Below are 22,313 nucleotides of genomic sequence, written 5' to 3'. Positions count from 1 at the left end.
CAGGACAGATACAGCAACGTTTCGATCCCTTCAGGGATCTTTATCAAGCTTGATTAAGATCCCTGCAGGGATCAAAACATTCCTGTATCTGTCCTGTTTTTCCAATAAATCTGCTGATGTATGAAGACCTTGAGTGCCTGGACTACTTTGCTGTTACTATATGGATTAGGGGTTTGCCAGCCCTAGGTACAGTGCACAGAGGTCTACAGGTGATAAGAGTGCAGATCCCTCCCTTTTTTTTGCTATCAGAACTTACTCTTCAGTGATATGTAAAGAGAGGCCAGACTGTAGGTATCCATTGGACACTGGTTAGTGTCCAACCATTGGAAATGGTTTCACTTTAAAATCCATTTGTTACAATTCCTTTTATGACATTGCTGTAGCATGTCTATATTACAAAGGATGGCAACAACACACCAACATGTTAAACTAAGGAAAATGTAAATAATACTTATAGTCATTTTCTATTCCTGGCTATTTATTATGGGTTACGATTTTCTTAATAAATTGGAGTTTGTTCTTTTTTTTTTGTTTGTTTGCAAGATCCCTACCTGTTTTATTATTTCCATAGTACCATCCTTGCTTTAGTGTTAACATTGCTTTTTTTCTTTTCTTCGGTTCTTCCGAAGATTCTTTTTCTAATCGCCTTAAAGGACCACTCTAGGCACCCAGAGCACTTCAGCTTAATGAATTGGTTTGGGTGCCAGGTCCCTCTAGGATTAACCCTTTTTTTATAAACATAGCAGTTTCAGAAAAAGTTCCGAAGTGCTGAAGTGCCGAAGTCAAGAAGAACCTATATACTCACCCAGTGGAAGAATGAAGAATGTTACACTGTATACAATTTTAAATAAAAAGTATACAAACATAGCCAGGATTCAGCTGTAAGCATTTGCAACACTTACAACAATCAAGTAACATACATTCATATAAAATGTAAGTTACTTGGCCAGTCAATGGAATGACAGGAATGAATAAGTAGATAACTCCCTAATTCCCACAGTATTAGGGAGCTATCTACTAAAAGGCTGAAAGACCTAACTTGGTCTTTCAGACAAATTTACTAATACTAAGTAAACATTACTTAGTAATAGTAAATTATGCCCCTACTCGCTATACCGCGAGTAGGGGCATGTCTATTAAACAGTGAGCAGCCTGTGGCTGCTCATTGTTAAAAAAAAAAAAGACCTATTGCTCCCCCCCCCCCGGTCCCCACCCCTGAGCGGCGGGTGGGGGTCCTAAGGTAAAATAATGGGCGGGGACCTATTGTCCTCCCCCCAGTCCCCACTCCTGAGCGGCGGGTGGGGGCCCTAAACCAGAATAAGGGGGTGGACCTAATGTCCTCCCCCCTGGCCCCCACCCCTGAGCGGTGGGTGGAGGCCCTAATTTATAATAAGGGGGGGACCTAATGTCCTCTCCCCTGGCCCCCATCCCTGAGTGGTGGATGGGGGCCCTAAATTAGAATAAGGGGGGGACCTAATGTCCTCCCCTCTGGCCCCTCCCCTGAGCGGCGGGTGGGGACCCTTAAGTAAAATGACCCACCTATCAGAGTGTTATGAGTCAAATTACACAGCGTGGGAAAATTCCAAAGAACGTTCCCACGCTGTGTAAAATGACACAGAGCACTCTGATTGGTGGATTTCAAGCCAACCAATCAGAGTGTTGTGACAGGTAAATGTAGAGACTTACCTGTCAGTCTCTTCATTTACCTGTCAGAGCACTCTGATTGGTTGGCTTAAACTCACCAATCAGAGTGCTCTGAGCCTAATTGCAGGGCGGGGCAAGGCTTTATAAGCCTTCCCCCGCCCTGCAGAGCTCAGTCTGCGCGGAGCCCTTCATGAGTGAAGAAGGATTATTATTTTTTTAGCTAGTTTTTTTGGGGGGGGGTTTCAATGTGCGTCGGTTATTATGGCTTTTTATTTAGCCTTTATTGGGGCTGAAAAAAGAAGATTTTAGAAGAAAGAAAACATCAAATGGTAAGTTTTATTCATTTTTATTTTTTACAGGTACTTAGTTAAAGGTCCCCCCCCTCATTATTTTTAGGGTGAGGGGGGTAGGTAGTGGTTTAGTTGTTAGTTTTTTTGGGGAGGGGGGTGACTAGGGGTTTGGGGACACCTAGTCACCTGGAGGAGGGGGGGTTATTTTTTTATTTAGGGCCCCCACCCGCCGCTCAGGGGTGGGGGCCAGGGGGAGGACATTAGGTCCCCCCTTTAGGCTGCTCACTGTATAATAGACATGCCCCTACTCGCGGTATAGCGAGTAGGGGCAAAATTTACTAATACTAAGTAATTTTTACTTAGTATTAGTCAATTTGGCTGAAAGACAAATTTAGGTCTTTCAGCCTTTTGGTAGATAACTCCCTAATACCGTGGGAATTAGGGAGTTATCTATTAAGCGGCTGCAAGAGAAGTTCCGAAATTCCAAAGTTCCGAAGCCCCCAGAGACTAGTCCTTGTCCAAAATAAAGAATATTATGTTAGATCCTTTGGAAAATGTGTGGATTTCTATGGATGCCAGTAACAGAGTCTTCAGACCTGTTGGCTGGCTCCACGATCCTTGTATCCCAGAAAAAAAAAAAAGTAGCTAGGTCTTAGAGTTGCAAATATCTTTGGAAAGACAAGAGCTAAAAACTATAAGCAGAGGTGTTGATATCTGCTTTGGAAGAAGAATAGGCAGAGGGGATTATACCTGACTGCTGCAGCTAGTCGGGTGGAAGAGTTCCGGAGAGACCCCAGTCAGGATCCCCTGCGACAGTGAGGAAGCAGACTTGGTGGAGGTACTATGTCCTAATACGGGAGCTCTGTCACACACACACACAGACCGCTGAATACACACATAGAATGCTAAATACACACACACACGCAGACTGCTGAATACATACACAAATTGCTGAATAAACACACAGACACTGCTAAATACATACACACAGAGAATGTTGAATACACACAGACTGGTGAATACTGCTGAGTACGCACACACACAGATTGCTGCAAACACACACATACTGCTAAATACATACACACAGGCTGCTGAATACACACACACACACATACATACTGCTGAATACAAACAGACTGCTACATACACACACACACAGACTGCTGAATACAGAGTTATCAAATTATCAATGTATAGTTTTTACATTGATTGCTGCTGTCACACACCTCTTTCAGGGACTCCATACTCTGTGGGTATGAAGCTGGCCTTCAAACCTGTCCAAAAGGCCATGGCATGGGAGCTTCTATCACAGTGTGTATTCAACAGTCTGTATTTGTGTGTATATATTTATCAGTTTGTGTGTAATCAGGAGTCAGTCTGTGTGTATTCAGCAGTCTGTCTAGTGTATTTAGCAGTTTGTTTATTTAGCCATCTGTGTGTGTATTCAGCAGTATGTGTGTATGTATTTATTAGTCTGTGTATGTGTATGTGTATTTAGGAGTCTGTGTGTGTAGCAGTCTGTCTGTGTGCGTGCGTGTGTGTGTACACTGAGAGACAAAGAGAGTCAGTGATGGACAGATACAGAGACGGAGATAGTCTGAAGATGGACAGATACTGAGAGACAGAGAATGCAATAAACATACAGACAAAGACTGCACTGGCCAGATATGAGATACAGAAATGGATTGTGATGGACAAAACACAGAGATAGACAGAGACTGCAATGAACAGTCAGAGAGAGATTACATAGAATGAGATACAAAAAGATTATAGCAACATCGCTCCCTTTGCTGCAGCTCCCCTGGACCAAAAGTACCACCATAACTTCTTTGTCTAGCAGTATCCAGGGTAAAGGGTGATAAACCTATACTAAAGTCATCTTGTCTTGGAACTCACATCTTTGACTGCATCAGTATGTGTAGGGGTGGCATATTGTTACCATGCACTGGAGGTGCAGACGACAAACTCCCCACAAATATCCCTAGAGATGCAGTCAGCAGTAAACTTGTTCAAAAACTTGTTTAGCCTCCTTAGACCCGGCCCATTAATTTGTGTCCTCTGTACTTGACATTTCGTTCACATGCATCTCCTTTTATTCTTTGAAGCTACTCTATCAATCTCTGCTATATTGTAAAGTGGACATCCTGGGCTTACCAGTGATCTGTCATGTGATAGGCTAGGATGCTGGGAACTCTCTCTTCCTTTTTATCAAAAATGGATGGAATATTGGAAGACAATATTTTCCTTGGTTCCCAGGAGGTTAAAGCAGTTCATCAAATTAAATTCCTTTTAATCCACATTCAAACAAATTGATTTATCTTCTATTTACCTGTCGAGTGTTATCCATTGAATAAGACTCAACAGGAAATTCTTGGATGGATGATTTGATCAAAATTTGATTTGGACGAACCACTCCTAATACATTTTTGCTAGTCAGCAATTATAACTAGTCAAAACATTTGTCTAGCCAGCAGCACCACGGGATCCCCAGTGATCACACTCCCTCCCTGTAAAACATATTCACAATCCTCACACTCGAACAATTACACTCAGCCAACCTTACACGCAATCACACTCAGCCTGAGTCATACTCAGCTAAATCCACACTCATACATATTTAGACAATTTCACTCAGAAGCATACTCAGTCAGTCCTCCACACAAAATGACACTTAGCCAAACCCTGTACACAATCTTACTCTGCCAATGCCACACATGCATATCAAACTCAGACAAACATCACAATCATACTTAGATGCATTGCTTGGGGGTAAGAAACGAGTTGGGCGTTGGGCCCTTATTTTATTCTGGAACCCGTGTCCTGTGGTTCCTAGTTACACCCCTGATGGGAGCATTTTTAACCCCTCCCTGACCAGTGACGTACCAGGTAGGTCCACCAAAAAAAGGTTGTTAATGACTGCGGACGTACCTGGTACTTCACTTAGTAAATTGCCACTTACCTGAACCCTGGGGTTCCCCCACCAACGATCGCAATCCTGGGGTCTGCCTGGAAGCTCAGGCTGCCTGGAAGCTCAGGCAGACCCCCACTGCCCGATCTGGCTCACCCGGGCCATGTGATCGCAGGGTCCTCGCGATCACATAACTGGAATAGCTGGTTTGTGCAGTGCCTGCAGGGGGCCTGCCTGAGTTCTCCCCCTAGTGCCTGAAAAACAAGTTTGTAAAAGTTAATAAAAAAGTTAAATAAAAGTTTATAAAGTACATAAAAAGTACTTAGATCATATATATATATATATATAAATATATATGATCTAAGTACTTTTACATGCACATAAACACACATACACCATTATTAAAAGTGTATTTTAATATTAATTTTATATATATATATATATATATACATATATATATATACATATATATATATATATATATATATATATATATATATATATATATATATTGTAATGTTAAACAGAATAAGTTGGCGTAACTAGAGTAGAGATTAAATAAATATTGGAATGATACAGCAACTTACAGGGAGTTCTGATATACACAATCTCCACAGAATCAAAACAAAAAGCAAACAGTGTAGGTGCGCAGATCAATATGTGGAATAACATTTAAAGGTATAGAGTGTATAGACCATGCAAAATACCACCCAAATAGATGCAGTAGTGTGCAATGATACAAATGTAACCAGTGGATTATCAGCAGGTGTACTACATTACCAGGTAGGCAGATAGAAATTAAAGTCAGTAAGCATATACTTGCAAAGATCTTTTCCAAGGCAGTCCAATCTAAAATATATAAAGACACAGACCTAGTGCAATAATGTTGGCAAAAATTATAAATATAACCAGGAAAAGTTTAAACTCACAATTGTGTAGAGGTTGAAGTACCACTCCAAACTATCGGACTCCAGGAGGATCAGCCCCTTGAGAGCGTTGGATCCAGACTGTGGTCTGCTGTATGCACTCACTCTTAGCTGAGAATGTGGAAGTAAAAATTTGTAGCTTTATTTGAAGAAAAGAAGTATAAAATAAGTATAAAATAAGTCACTGCTGCTGTATAAGATAGAGTCCACTTAGTCCAGATAGGTTGTGGATAAACCTGAAAAGTTCTCTCTCACTTCGTATCCTCACTTGTCACGGACTCTCCTTGTCAGTACAGCTACTTCCGGGTTCCGGCATGTACTACGCGTTTTGCCCCGCTTTCGGGGCTTTCTCAAGCATGATGTTCTTTGAAAACTTGGCAGTCACAATCCGTTGCTTTTTATATTTTATATATATATATATATATAATAAAAAATAAAAATATTAAAAAATATTAAAAAAATTAAATAATTTTTTTTTATAAAACTAGATTTTGAAAAAATTATAAAGCGGTTCAAATTTGTTCTAACTGTATTTTGATATTAATATACATATATATTGAAATCATAATACATTTAGAATTCCGTTTGAAATACATATATGCCCTTAACGACCGCGGACGTACGAGGTAAGTCAGACAAAAAACAGTCATATGGGGGCGGAGCCGAGCCAGCGAGCCGACTGGTCGCACTTCACATGAGCTCCAGCTACATGGGCTCAAATAAGCCGATAAATCGGGACACAGCGACACGACTAGTGAGAAACCAAGCTAATCGGACTGCCACAACGCTTATGCACCCGGCGGTACCAAGACCAACACTCTGCATGCCCGGGAACCGCTATGGCCGGATTGGGCCTACCGGAGGAGGAAAGGGGGAAGGACGGCCGCCTTCCCGCCCGACTCCACGGTCCTCAAGCAAACAGAGAGCCCTCCCCCCCCCCCCCTATGGACCGGTGGGGGATATCCCGGTCCCCGCCAGACGGGAGATGCCACACGCCACACCAAGCGACAGACCCCACGAACCCCACTATCAACGTGGTGGCGAGGGCCTCCAAGATGGCGGCGCTGACAGACTCAGCCAAGCGAGACCCACAACGACCAGATGCCACACCAGGTGCCTGTGACCCTGCTGTTGACCCCATCAATGCGATCTTTGACCGCTTCTGGGCCAAATTGATGAAGCGATTGCACTTAGCGACGAAATGTCCCCAGCCGCCCTCACAGACCAGAACCTATGGCGGGAGGAGACCAGGGCCTTCACCCCAGGGCACAAAGAAGCCTCAAACTGCGAACCCACGCGATTTTGACCCTCCCGGGAAACCAGGGGAAAGCCCTGCAAGCGCCGACCACACGGGCGGAGAGCTACCAAACGCCGACCCAAGCGAAGATGCACGACTCACCGCAATATCCCGATAGGGACGACCGTGGCCCTCACTGGATCCCAGGTCAGTGGTCAGAGGGCGCACGCTCCAGCACAATCCCGGGGCAGAGGGGACCGCCACTCACCGAAACGCCATGTAACCCCCAGAATGTACAGAGGGCAGGGGACCTACTCCGCTCAGCGAGCGCACACCTGCAAGGCACTGGGCCCACAACAAGCAAGGGGCAAGACCACCGTCCCGACCTGCCCTTCCTACGCTACGTACCCTGCTTACCCCCCAGGACTCAGAGACACTGCTCACAAGACGCCCAGCCAAGGCATCGGCTGAACGCCTTATTTCAAAAGACTGGCAGCTCCACGGACACAGAACAGGCGACTCTCCTGCAGCTGGTCCAAGCAACATCAAACACATTTCACCTCACAGCTATGACACTTACTGTTGACCTACCTGCCAGCCTGCTCGGTGAGAGACTTTTGCCTGGGGGACCCCAGAGGACTTTAACATACCAGTTGTTTCACACATGAAGAATGTTAATTACTTTTTGCCTAGCATGTCTCCTACGCACAAACCATTATTCTATGTTTTAATCTTATGCGCTTTAAAATTTATACAGCATTCAGTAGGCATGCTTCCAAAAAGTCAGCGATGGCTTTACCGCACGCTCCAGCCATATTAACAGAATTTAGCCTGTTGCTAACAAATCCATGCTTACTGCTTACTTACAAGGCTTTGTTTTACTTTTTTATTTTTCTCTCTTTTCTTTCATGTTACATCTTACGTGCCAACGTGGCTTAGTAATTTAAAGCATAGTACTTAACTGTATCCTACTGCTAATCGATGAATGCTTAGTGCCTACTCCTAACGTGTTACTCTACTCACATAAAATAACGTTTAGATATCAAAGCATAGCCACCGCAATGACTTAACTTGAATTAACTACCTAGCTACCTACACAAACGACTGTCTTTACTTGTTAATATTATATTATAAAATGTGCCTGTTTATCTTGTGCCCCGCATGTTGAGCGTGGGATACGTTGGAGGATTGCTTTTGGGGCACCTCTTATCTGCCTGTGTTATATATGTGCACAACAAAAATAAAGAATTTTAAAAAAAAAACAGTCATATGTCCGCGGCAAATAGGAGCCCTGGACTTACCTGGACCAGTAAAATATTATAAAATAATTAAAGCATTTTATAATATATTTATAATATATTATACATATATAATGCATATATGATTTCATTATAAGTGTACTTTGAGATATATACACATGAAATCATATATATGCATTATATATAAAAGGTATCATAAAAACGTATCAATCAAACTGTTAATAGCTCCTGACTGATTCCTCTCTTGCAACGGTCATTAGTCTAATACTATCCTTACCACTTTACCCCACTCCCTCTAGCATGTAAGCTCATTGAGCAGGGCCTTCAACCCCTCTGTTCCTGTGTGTCCAACTTGTCTGGTTACAACTACATGTTTGTTTGTCCACGCACTGTCCAGCACAAAGCGCTGTGGGATTTGTTGGCGCTATATAAATAATAACATAATAATAATAATAATAATAATAATAATATATTATAAATTTGCTTTGATTATAAAATATTATACATATATACAAGCACACATACATACACACACACTGTACATATATATTTAACTATTAACTACATATTTATTTGATTTTATTCATTATAATTTAACCCCTTAAGGACCAAACTTCTAGAATAAAATGGAATCATGACATGTCACACATGTCATGTGTCCTTAAGGGGTTAAGGGGCCTGTCTGACAACCCAGGCAGACAGTCCAGATAATTTAATTTGCAAGTCCTATATTTAACCCCATAACTTTCTAAAACACCATAAAACCTTTACATGGGGAGTATTGTTATACTCGGGAGACTTCACTGAACGCGAATATGAGTGTTTAAAACAGTAACATTTATCATGACGATGAAATCACCAGTAAAAGTGCAGTTTTTGTGTAAAAAAAAATGCAAAAAAATATATGAACGCTAAATTTGGCAAGCGTTTGTGGCTAAGTGGCTACTACAAAATACTGGACATACCCCATTTTGAATACCCTGGGTTGTCTACTTTTTCAAATGGTATCTCATGGTGGGATAATTTTCATTCCTGGGATGCTATACGGTCTCAAACGGAACATAGGCCCAGCAAATCAATCTGGCAAATTTCAATGTGCAAACATGGAAAAGGGGAAAGCCCTACATTTGACCCCTGTAAGTTTGCAAAAAAACATAAAACCTGTACATTGGGGGCACTGTTGTACTCAGGCGATGTTGCTGAGGTGTTCTCTGTCAGTAACACATAACAAGAACTAAGAATCCATGCCTAAAGTACAATGTGAGAGAAAATTAACAAAATAATGACTACCCAAAAGTTTGACAAAGACTGGTGGTAGAATTGGTGCATAGAAAGTGTTAAAATACCATCATTTGAAATACCCTAGGGTGTAAATTACATTGACCGGCTTCAAAAATGTCCCAAATAGGACATTGGTGCATGATGACCAGTTGTGAAAATTCAAGTTGGCCAAATAAGGTCTTTCAGTCCCCAGAGAACTCAACACACCTATACATGGGCTCAGGAGATGTACTCAGGAGATGTTGCTGAACACATATTGGGGTGTTCTTTGGCAGTAATCCTTAAAGTTTTCAGTACATGGATTTTTAAATTGCTATGTGTGTCAAAGAAATCACCAATTAAAAAAAAAATAATAATAATTTGTCATAGATTGGTGATAAAGCAGTTGCATTAAAAGAGTCAAAATACCCCAAGTTTAATACCTTAAGTTGTCTTCTTTTAAAAAATATATACATGTGAAGGGTTATTCAGGGATTCCTGACGGATATCAGTGTTACAATGTAACTTTCATTAATTTTGAAAAAAAATGGTTTGAAAACAGCAAAGTGCTACTTGTACTTATTTCCCTATAACTTTCCAAAAAAAAGCTAAGAACATGTTAACATTGGGTATTTCTAAACTCAGGACAAAATTTAGAAACTATTTAGTGTGGGTGTTTTTTGGCAGTTGTAGATGTGTAACAAATTTTGGGGGTCAAAGTTACACTTTTTCATTATATTTAAAAAAAATGTATTGTAAAGTATATGATATGATGAAAACAATGCTATATTTCGAAAGACCATTTCATGGTTAGAACAACGGTATGTAATATGTGTGGGTGCAGTAAATGAGTAAGAGGAAAATTACAGCTAAACACAAACACCGCAGAAATGTAAAAACAGCCCTGGTCCCAAGCGGTAAGAAAATTGAAAAGTGGTCTGGTCATTAAGAGGTTAAAATGGGGAGCAGATTTAAAAAGGAAGGAGAAATGGACTGTGACCATACATAGAGCTCACATGATTAATTACTGGGCAAAGAGTGTGATGTATAAACAAAAAAAATATTTTTATTGCACAAAACTAATCAAGGATACAAAACAGTTCTGTACAGAAACAAAACTTTATTTTTGCTTTTTTCTTTAACAAATTGTAAAAAAAAAAAGAAAAAACAGAAAAAGAAATTGTTTTTCACCTCATGAGTTAACTTCCAATTAAATAAAAAAAACATTACCAGAGATACTTATAAGGTAAAAATACGAAACAACACATAAAAAGAAGCACAAATTCATTTAATATTTATTTCCCACAATTGTATTTATAATTATACAATGCAATGATAAATATAGTTGGGTAATTTAGTAAAGTGAGATTTCAAAGTGAATTTAAAATTTAAAGGGATACTCTAGACCAGTGCTCCCCAACCTTTTTATCGCCGCGGACCGGTAAACGTTTGATAATTTTTCGGTGGCCCACTTGTTTTGATTTAATAAGACAAAAAAAAAAAGAGCACATATATTAAAAAAAACACACAGACACATACATAGAAAATCACAAACACAGTCACATAAAGACATAGACTCAAAATTGTTGGTTCAGGGTCCCACACATACTCAGACTGAATGTATATAGCATGTTCATGTGAGAGTTAATAAAAATGGGGTACATATGAGGGTATGTGACAGACAGGATAGGTAGGTAGTGTTACACCAGCAGACTAATGCTGATGTAACACCACCTATACTCAGCAGCTTCTTTCCCAGTCACAGACTGGGGGAGTTTCTGTGGCTGGGAACTCAAGGCTGTATTTCAGTCTCCTACCTACCTTGTCCCAAGCTGCCTCTGCTTCCATGCAGTGCCCCTTCTCTCTGGTGCCCGATCACAAGTCTCCTCTGCCCTCTGTTATGGCGCCAGTAGTGTGTGCATGGGGGCAGTGTTTGTGGGGCAGTGTGTGTAGTGTGTGTATAGGGGCAGTGTTTGTGGGGCAGTGTGTGTAGTGTGTGTATGGGGGCAGTGATTGTGGGGCAATGTGTGTAGTGTGTGCATGGGGGCAGTGATTGTGGGGCAGTGTGTGTAGTGTGTGCATGGGGGCAGTGTTTGTGGGGCAGTGTGTGTAGTGTGTGTATGGGGCAGTGTTTGTAGTGTGTGCATGGGGGCAGTGTTTGTGGGGCAATGTGTGTAGGGCAATGTGTGTAGTGTGTGCATGGGGGCAGTGTTTGTGGGGCAATGTGTGTAGTGTGTGCATGGGGGCAGTGTGTGTATGGGGGGTAAGGAGGGTAGGGAGGCTTTTTTATATATTTTTTATTTAATTAAAATTAATATATTAATGTCCCCCCTCCCTTCTTACCTTTACTGGGAGGAGGGGGGACATTTCTTAGTCCCTGGTGGTCCGGTGGGGAATCCCTGGTGGTCCCAGCGGTGGTGAGATGAACTCTAGCCCAGTTACAGGGCTAGAGTTCACTCTCGCGAGATTTGGAGTGTTGCCGTGGTTACCGCGGCAACGCTCCAAATCTCGCGAGAGGTGGACCCGGAGGAGCTGCAGGTAAGAGCTCCCGGGTCCTCTCTCACTCCCTCCCCTGCCGGCTGTCAGCACAGTGCCTGCAGACCGGGGAGGGAGATCTCTGATCTCCCCTCCGGTCCGCAGGCACATTGCAGGGCTGGCACTTGGGCAATGCCAGCCCTGCATTAGCCGGCAGACTCGCACACCCCTGGGCGGCCCGGTACCGTTTGATCCACGGACCGGTACCGGTCCGCGGCCCGGGGGTTGGGGAACACTGCTCTAGACGCCCTAAAGCGTTTACCTTGCTGAGGTAATTTATATGTCAAGAATGTGTCCTCTTTTTTTTTTTTCCATTTTACAAAAATTTTGAATTTCAATAGTAATTGGCATTTTTATAAATAACATTGTTAGTTAATAACTCTGTATGTTTTTTCTATAAAGAACAGAAAGTGCCCCATGTCAGTACAAGTCAACCACAAGACTGAATTCAAAGGGCTTAAAGAAACGTTCACTGCTCAGGACACTCACTGTAAGAAAATCCCCACTCTCACAGAGAAGAAAGGTTGAGCTTCACCTCGCCGTGCCTCGGTCATCATATGAGATCCATCAACCTATCCTATGGTCACCATCTACCCATGCCAGTGTCCCAATGTGATGGCAGATAGGAACCATTCGGCCCATCTAGTCTGCCCAATTTTCTAAATACTTTCATTAGTCCCTGGCCTTATCTTTTAGTTAGGATAGCCTTATGCCTATCCCACGCATGCTTAAATTCCTTTACGGTGTTAACCTCTACCACTTCAGCTAGAAGGCATTTCCATGCATCCACTACCCTATCAGTAAAGTAATACTTCCTGATGTTGTTTTTAAACCTTTGCCCCTCAAATTAAAGACTATGTCCTCTTGTTGTGACTATGTCCATGACCCCAACCCAGATTCACTATCTGCTTTTCCTGTAATATCAGCCCCCCATGCACCTGGCTTGGACTCCATAGAAAATCTTTGGTGGGATTTGAAAAAGGCGGTTGCAGCTCACAAACCCAAGAAAATTACTAAACCTGAGTCCGTTGGTCAGTTTCCTATGAAACGCTGCTATAAGCTGGTGTCTGACTTTGCATTTCATTTCCAGCAGGTCATAACAGCAAACGGGTGCTCTACTAAGTACTAAAGATGCTTACCGTGATGGGGTTGAATAGTTTTGAGACTGGAGAAGTCATTATAAGTTGCATTTACAGTTACATTTGGGGAAACCACTTGAAGGATTCGTTGTGTTGAGCTATTTCAATTGCTTTAGTTTGATTTGTTCATTGCAAACAGCTGGAAGTCTGTAAAGTTTGGCAATAAACCTGATTGTCAATGGGGGTTGAATAATTTTGACTACAACTGTATGTCACCAACTGTGCCTCCCTCTGTGACATCTGTCGTGAGATAATTATAATTAACCCACTCATACATCTCACACATATATACCGTATTTTTCGCTCCATAAGACGCACCTCACCATAAGACGCACCTAGTTTTTAGAGGAAGAAACCCAGAAAAAAAATATTCTGAACAAACTGTCCCATAGTGTTTCTTACTATGGGACAGTTTATACAGAATATTTTTTTCTCCCCTGTCCCGTAGTGTCCCCCCCTCCCATAGTCTTCTCCTCTCTCCCAGTCTTCACTCACCCCCTCCCCATAGTCTTCACCCACCCCCTCCCCATAGACTTCATCCACCCCCTCCCCATAGACTTCATCCACCCCCTCCCCATAGACTTCATCCACCCCCTCCCCATAGTCTTCATCCACCCCCTCCCCATAGACTTCATCCACCCCCTCCCCATAGACTTCATCTCCCCCCTCCCCATAGACTTCATCTCCCCCCCTCCCCATAGACTTCATCTCCCCCCTCCCCATAGACTTCATCCCCCCCTCCCCATAGACTTCATCCCCCCCTCCCCATAGACTTCATCCCCCCCCTCCCCCATAGACTTCATCTTCCCCCCTCCCCCCCATAGACTCCATCCTCCCCCCCTCCCCCCTCCCATAGACTTCATCCTCCCCCCTCCCCCCCTAGACTTCATCCTCCCCCCTCCCCCCATAGACTTCATCCCCCCCCTCCCCCATAGACTTCATCCCCCCCCTCCCCCCCATAGACTTCATCACCCCCCCTCCCCCCATAGACTTCATGCCCTCCCTCCCCCATAGACTTCATGCCCCTCCCCCTCCCCCCATAGACTTCATCCCCCCCTATATTCTTCTCTCCCATACTGTCCCCCTCCCCTTGTCCCATAATTACTTACCTGTCTTGCAGCGTTGGCCGGCAGCACAGGGCGCACCGCGGTAGTGGAACTTGAATTTCATGTTCCGGTTTCCGGCGGGACTGAAAGGAAGTGCGCACTCAGCTTGTGCACACTTCCTTTCAGTCCCGCCGGAAACCGGAACATGAAATTCAAGTTCCACTACCGCGGTGCGCCCTGTGCTGCCGGCCAACGCTGCAAGACAGGTAAGTGAAGCTTCATATTCGCTCCATAAGACGCACAGACATTTCCCCTCACTTTTGAGGGGAAAAAAAGTGCGTCTTATGGAGCGAAAAATACGGTACTTCATTAGACGTGCTCTTTCCTATGTATATACATCTATTAAATTGTATGCTCGTTTGAGCATGGCCTTCTTCCTTCTTTACCTCTCATCTTATTCTGTATGTAAATTACTTGTTGTCATATATCCCCATTCTATAATTGTAAAATATTACATAATATGTTGGCGCTATATAAATGCTAACAATAATAGTGTGTGTGTGTGTGTGTGTGTGTGTGTATAGATATATATATATAGATTATTTACTAAGTAGTGAATTGGTGTGCATTGAAAACAGAATTGCAAATTTCAGGACAAAATAGCTGGAAAAATTCTCACATTCAGTTTTTTTAGCCCTTTGGAAACATGGCCTACATTTTTCCGTTTTGTTCCACATTTATTACAGTTTAGTGAGTAAGCCTCCAGGCTTGAGATTTATGTTCTGACGGCTGCTGCCACCCTCGCCACATTGCCGCCGGCTGCAGATTGCCACTGCTAACCCATAAGTAGCATTTTAGTAAAGCAGGACTGAATACATTTGAGAGTGGAATAATTTATCCAGATAAGTGTACATCCTTCTACCCTTTAATGACTTCATGAAACGATTTGTGGATGAAATTGCCCACATCTGAGCTTTTAGCACTTAAAGTGTACATGTAATGGAAATAATAACTTACCTTAAATCACTTCCATATACATTGGATATACCATATAATCATATAGACATATGGTGTATTCAATGTGAGATATAAAGACTGACTCACTTTTCCTCTGTTCCAGCATCTCTTCGTGAAACATTTTGTACTACCTTCTGGCTGTCCTCCTCTCGCCTGTGCTCCACCTCTGCTTTTCTTTTATTTGCCCTGCATAGGATGCTAGCTTTGTTGCCTGCGTTCTGATGTCGGAATGGAGTGCCATCATGCTGGCTAGGGAGTTTCCGTAGCAACCAAAGCATATGCGCTACGTTTGCTATTAGAGGAGAGTAGAGGGAGCTCCTGTTGGAGGCATTGATTGACAGCTTTAAGAAAGACATATTTTTAAGTATAAGTAGGTTTTTCTCCTAATCTATACATCTCAATCTATAGAGCATAAGTTATTTGGGGAATGGCATGTGTCCTTCAAAGCAACTATGTCACTTTTCAGGTTTTGCTTTTAAATTAATCCCTTTTTGTCTGTCTATTTCTCAATTGTATTTGTTTATTTTTAAATGAACCTTAGTTTTGTAGTTCTACATAAGAACAAGCAAGGACAACTTTTTCTCATGGGGATCGTGATATTTGGCAAATTTTGGCAATGAACAGAACTTAAGCAAAGTTCCATTTCAGATTCTGAGCTAATTTACCCACAATCTGTCTTTTAAAAGATTCCCGCAGAAAGCAATATACCAATATCGGAATCAAGAAAGAGAACATAATAAATATAAATAAAGGCAAATGGCAAAGAAGGGAGTATAATCAATAACTATGGAAAAGAAAACTAAAAGGAAAAAAAAAACTTGATGGAGAGACTCCTAGCAACCCTTATGTGTTCGAGCCTTCTACCTATAATCGGAGAGAGGCGATTAACCAGGTAGCGAGCAGAGTAGTAAGGGTGGTGCTGCCCAATGAACAGAAAACCTAGCCATGATAGACTTCCATAGATACAGTCATAGGACATCTGGTCCTCTTGGAATAGGGGCTTAATTGCAGCTGCTCTCCACAATCTCTAGTGCTGTGTCAATGGGTGGAATAGACTCAAAATAGAACTTCATCACATACATTGAAAGAGTCCAACATTCAGCCTCTATCCTTTTCCCATGGTAAAACCACTGAAAAACAAACCTCCAAGCACCTTCCTAGTGTGCATTATGGGAATCGTGGTTTTCCTAAGGAATTGAGTAGTCTCCTCTCTCCGTCACTGCAATGTGCCGGAAATACACAAGTTTTGGTTTGGTGGTTCGGTACATAGCCAAATTTTCCCTTTGTTCCCCTTCATTTGAATTCAGGGTGCATGTTGAATGCGTACTTGGTGCTGACACAAGAGATGAACCTCCACCAGATCTTATGCAGGACGCTTGGTATTTGTGGCTCGGTCCATGATCTGTGGCTTTTCCTTGCCACGGAAGCAATGTAGTGAGGCTCTTCCAACAAGCTCTACGAAAGGATGTAGAGGAGATGCAGAAGAGTATTGGGTCGAGTGCACTGTTGAGATACCAAAGTGGGAGAGACAGGTAGGTCTTCAACCAGGTGTATACAGTGTAGACATGCGCATTCCAATTTTCGATATAAATTTGCATGAGGGATGACGCTGTATCAGGGAAGTTGCAGAGAAAGAAAGCAGCCACCACAGCCCCTACAAGAAAAGTTATATCACTTGTTAATATGCTTGACCTCTGCCACAATTAACCAACTAAGGCCTAGAATTTGCATTTTATGATAGGCTTTGCAAATTATTTTAATATATTTAGATAAACTTTTTAAAAAGTTGTAATCTAATGTAAAGTTTGTCCAAAAATATTAAGTAACTTGAAAAGCTCATCCAAAAATGTAACATCAAGTTCGATGTTTTGGCAAGAAATTACAATCAATATGTGGGCAAATATATCTTAAGGGTTTATACAATTAATACAGAATAAAAGTGAAGTGAAAGCCAAATTTCAAATTTACTTCTGAAATCATCCAACTGTGACTAGAGTGGAGTTGGACAATTCTTCCAACATGTTTCCAGAATCCTGTATGGATTATAAAATTAACATATTTCTGTAGTCGTCTACTCCAGTGACTCCAGTGGTCTCTTGAATCTTTTGATAAAATTTCACTTTTTATCTTGCTTTGCAGACATGTTGGGTCAGACACTACTGTTATCTGACCAACTGCTGCTCAACCCAACTTGCCTGTGGCTGTGATTGTTCTATATGAAACTGCAGCAGGCTAGTTGGATAATAATTGAGTCTGACCCAACATGGTAGCTCAGCCAGGAACATTTTTTTCAAAAACAAAAATCAATATATCAAATAAAAAATTATTACAAAGCTTCATTAATTGTAATAAACTTTGGAAAAAAAGGAAAAGTGAAAATTTGAGGACAGTTGTCTTTTAAACATATTTGTACTTTGCACTTTTCCACTTCTATGGAACACCATATGGGAAGATATATGGGATAGCGGGACAAAGGTCCAATTCAGGAGTATTACAACTAATTTGAAACTGTTTGCAAAAACAGTAGATCACACATTATTACATCCTTGTTGTGACCTTCCATAGATGCATGAACACCAGTCCCCTCCAATAATACCATAAATGGGATACGGCAATGACATACATGTTCACACCAAAAGTATAGACCATTCAACTTACTCATAACAAAAAATTTGCAATTTCTTGTGAGTTTAGTAGCACTATTTATAGAACACATTTTATGACATTTCTGAACCTGGACGAAAAGTCACACAAAGAAAAACAATAATTTGAGTGGCACACAAGCTTAATATTATCAGTACATTTTGGGATCTAGAAGAGAGAGCCACATCTACAACCTTTATAAACAGAAATGATAAATAAATGGAAACAAAACATCCTTAACTAAAAGGTACAAGCATTGATAAGATGACAGGGGAGCTGACACTTAATAACACATTTCCTGGAAATAAGTAAATTATTCACTATTTAGAAGTCTAAAATGTCTGTAGGAAATCATCATTCCTGACAAAACAGCACTCTAAATTCTATTAGAATGTAGTCATTAAAAACGTTGTTATGGTGAATTCACAGCAGACTTCAAAATGTAGGACAAATTAAATGAGCTGTAAAAAATGTCAATTTAGTGAAGTCACCTGGAGAGTATTCAAGTCTAACCAATAGACATTTCCATGGATTAACCCCTTAAGGACACATGACGGAAATATTCCATCGTGATTGCCTTTTATTCCAGAAGTTGTATCCTTAAGAGGTTAGAAGAATTTTCAGAAAAACATATTAAATATGCTATTTAGAACAACTGTCAGCGGCATTAAAATAGCTATTGTCTAGTACCTACAACAGGAGCAGGGAAAATGGAACTTCCAGATATTCCAGATGTCAAGATATTTTGGAACACTTTATGTTTTCCCAAACTATTAAATGGGGTGCACAGTCTTCAAAATGGGACTGTCATAGCCTCATCTGGTTTTTGTTCTTTTAACCCCCCTCCTGAGTGCAATGCATTTTATTGTCCCCCTAGTCAACCCCAAATGCCCCTAAGACGCCATTTTATCATTTTTAGTAACTTTATTTTTATGCCCGGACCTAGGTCCTGGGTGCCACCATCTGGGCGCCGCCACTAGATAGCACTATGAAATTCCCGAACATGCCAAGTTAAACATTTGCGCATTCACTATTGTCCGAAATTTGGACGGAAATGTTGTCTATTTATTCATTCGTAAGAATAGAATAGAATAGAAATTGTAAACAAATTAACGAAGACCTCATCATTCATTCGTTTAGTTTATAACAAGCAGGGAGCTACCGGCTCATAGCTCCCTCCTTGTAATATGTGAAATTAGAAGTGGTGGGGAGCAGTGCTCCATGACAGTTCCTAACTCCCTCCGTGCCCCTGTTATTCTATGAGGGTCAATATGACTCCCATATTAGCATAAGGGAGATTAAAATCTCCTGAATGCCCCTACTCACTATTATACGGGTAGGGGCATGTCTACTAACAAGTGAGCATCCAGTGGCTGATCACTGTTAAAAAAAAAGACCCCCAAGGGGCGGTTGGGGGCCAAAAGTAACAAAAAGGGGGAACCTATTGTGAACACCCCCACGGAACCCACCAATGAGCGTCAGGTGGGGGCCAAAAGTAATGGAAGGGGGAGGACCTATTGTCTCCCCCAGGCCCCCACCCATGATCTGCATTTAATTAATTTGAATATAATTCCGATCCGAACAGATAGTACCGAATGTCGTGCTAACATAAATGAACAAACTATACTCATTCTGTTAGGACGCAATTCGGTAGTTTCGCCGGCATCCTATCTAGATGAAAGGATGTTCGGAAATAATGACAGGAGGCATCGAGATCATGGAGGAGAGGAGAGTATTGTGGGATCTTTGACCGCAGGAAGTGGGTCAAAGCTGGTCAAGCATAGGAAAAATACATAAGACAAAGTAGTCTCTATTTTGTTGTATGTTTTAAAGAAAACTAGATCAAATAGAAGAGATCTTGAGAGAGGAAGAGAAGATGAAGCGATTAGGGAAAGGTAAGTTTAGCATGACAGTGCCGCTTTAAGCTCTTCATGTTGCTAAGATACAATTTCTAGAATCCTGTATTCGGTGGAATGTAGTAAAACGGTAGCTGGTTAGTTAATTATAGAAATATATTTTGAGCTGCGGAAAAGAAATCGTAGCAAATAACACAGTGACAGCCAACATGAAGAATGTCAAAGGTAGATAGCATTAAAGGACATGCACTAGAACAGTGATGGCAAACCTTTTTGAGCCCTTTTGAACATGAAACCAACTTATCTTAAAATGCCAACACTGCAATTAAACCTAAAACCACTTCACTGTCTGAACTCATTAAAGGGTTATCCCAAGCACTATAGCCACCATAGCCTGCTGCATTTATGATGCCATGAGTATCCAAGCAATTTTCCTTGGTAATGGGACATAGCCGATTGCCATTCTTGCTGGTCGTGTAATAGTTAACATCATCAACTGATCACTCTCAGCCAATGATTGCCTTCTATAGAAATAGGCACATAATTTAACACTTGTTCCAGGATGGCTAATGAGAGGTGGAGACACACCTCTGGCAGCAACGTTAAATGTCTTTATACTGAAATGCTCCAAGCACCATGGCCACTCCAAGCACCATAACCACTTCAAATCAGTCAAGTGGTCAGTAACCCTTTAACTGATTTTTTTTTCTTATAAGGAAAATGAGGAAGAAGAGGTTTAATGATATATACAGCCATAGGCATGCACAGCATACTGCATTAGGGTGTGCGCCCATAATAATTATGTACTAAACATACTCCTATTCCCAGCAGTCGATCTTCTTCTGCTGATTCAGGGGAGGACAGAAATGGCATGGAGGGAGAGGCCGTGCTGACATTCACTGTCTGGCGTCAGACGTCAATTTTAATTAGTCACTGGGACTCTTGTTCTGGGCTAGCTACTGACACCCTAATGAAGATGAGTTACACTTCTAGCAGCACAGGGGTTAAATTCTATGTGTGCAGCAATACTCTGCACATACTGACTCTGGGCACCATGACCACTTCAAATCACTAAGCCTCTTTAACTCAATAATCCTTTAATTCCCAGGGATTAGTTAAACAAACTAAATGTTGACAGAAAAACAGCAAGAGAGCTGTGTCTCTCGCTCAGAAATCATCCTACCTGAAAACTTAGGTTCTAGGCGGTGTATAAAGGGACAATGGATGGGGATTACAGTTTTTTTGGACCAAAACGCACTTCGAAAGGTTAAAAAAAAAAAGTCAAAATGTGTCAATTCTCACCCTCAACATCAGCTTTTTTTAAATGTAAAATTTACTGGAGAAATGTGCATATTTCCATTGAAACTGACTTAGTTTTAATTAATTGTCTGATGCGAATCCTTATTTTGTTGACACATAAAAAAAGACAATTTTTTACAAATTAAAAATAACACTTTTAAGGACTGCATTCAACCTATTACATGAAGTCAATGAGACCATACCACACTGTTTGAACCACTCACTGCTCTAGGTCTGTGCTGACAAAGGCACTGATATCTTGTGTAAAGAATATATATTTATATACACACATAGTTACCAGATCCACCATGTTTTCATTTCAGGGTTGCATATAATAATATTTATGAAAAAGGCATGTAAAGGGTTGCCCTGCAGACTTTTTCATTGCCTACTTACCGGTACTTAATCTTATACTCATTCTGAATTCTACATACTAGAGGGCAACCCTTTTCTTGGCTGCCCATCAATATATATAAAAAGGGTAACCCTTTTCTTGGCTGCCCATCAATATATATATAAAAAGGGTAACCCTTTTCTTGGCTGCCCATCAATATATATATATAAAGGGAAACCCTTTTCTTGGCTGCCTATGTGTGTGTCCCTGAAAACATGGTGGATCTGGTTACTATACAATATATATATACCGTGTTTCCCCGAAAATACGCCCTACCCCGAAAATAAGCCCTAGCTGAATTTTCGGGGTGGGCTGCAATATAAGCCCTACCCCGAAAATAAGACCTAGGCAGGGCCGGCGCCCGCTTCCCTGTAGCGTGGCCGAGCTCCGCACTGCCTCACCTCCCCTTCCCTGTAGCGTGGCCGAGCTCCTCTCCGGTCCGCGACCCGCCCGGACTGACAGGAAGTGCACACTGAGTGTGCACTTCCAGGTCAGTCCGGCCAGGTCGCAGACCGGAGAGGAGCTCGGCCACGCTACAGGGGAGGTGAGGAGAAGATGGAGGGGGGGGAGGGGGGAGTATTACAGGGAGGGAGGAGGGAGGGAGGGGGGGAGTATTACAGGGAGGGAGGGGGAGTATTACAGGGAGGGAGGGGGGAGTATTACAAGGAGGGAGGGAGAGTATTACAGGGAGGGAGGGGGAGTATTACAAGGAGGGAGGGGGGGAGTATTACAGGGAGGGAGGGAGGGGGGAGAGTATTACAGGGAGGGAGGGAGGGGGGATAATATTACAGGGAGGGAGGGGGGAGAATATTACAGGGAGGGAGGGAGGGGGGAATATTACAGGGAGGGAGGGAGGGGGG

General features: G+C 41.9%; 2 protein-coding genes across 2 annotated transcripts in view; both read right to left on the bottom strand.

Moving 5' to 3' along the window:
• Positions 1-22,313, bottom strand: part of LOC134575555 (tumor necrosis factor receptor superfamily member 1A-like) — a 486,416-nt gene that overhangs the window by 173,731 nt on the left and 290,372 nt on the right. The gene's annotated exons all lie outside the window — the stretch shown is intronic.
• Positions 16,449-22,313, bottom strand: part of LOC134575488 (neurotensin receptor type 1-like) — a 36,526-nt gene continuing 30,661 nt past the window's right edge. The window contains exon 3 of the mRNA XM_063434800.1: positions 16,449-16,915. Within this exon, the coding sequence (XP_063290870.1) occupies positions 16,449-16,915 (467 nt within the window). The remainder of the gene's footprint in view (positions 16,916-22,313) is intronic.

This window comes from Pelobates fuscus, chromosome 10, assembly GCF_036172605.1.
Source record: "Pelobates fuscus isolate aPelFus1 chromosome 10, aPelFus1.pri, whole genome shotgun sequence".
NCBI lineage: Eukaryota > Metazoa > Chordata > Amphibia > Anura > Pelobatidae > Pelobates > Pelobates fuscus.
This window is presented reverse-complemented; position numbering and strand designations above follow the sequence as displayed.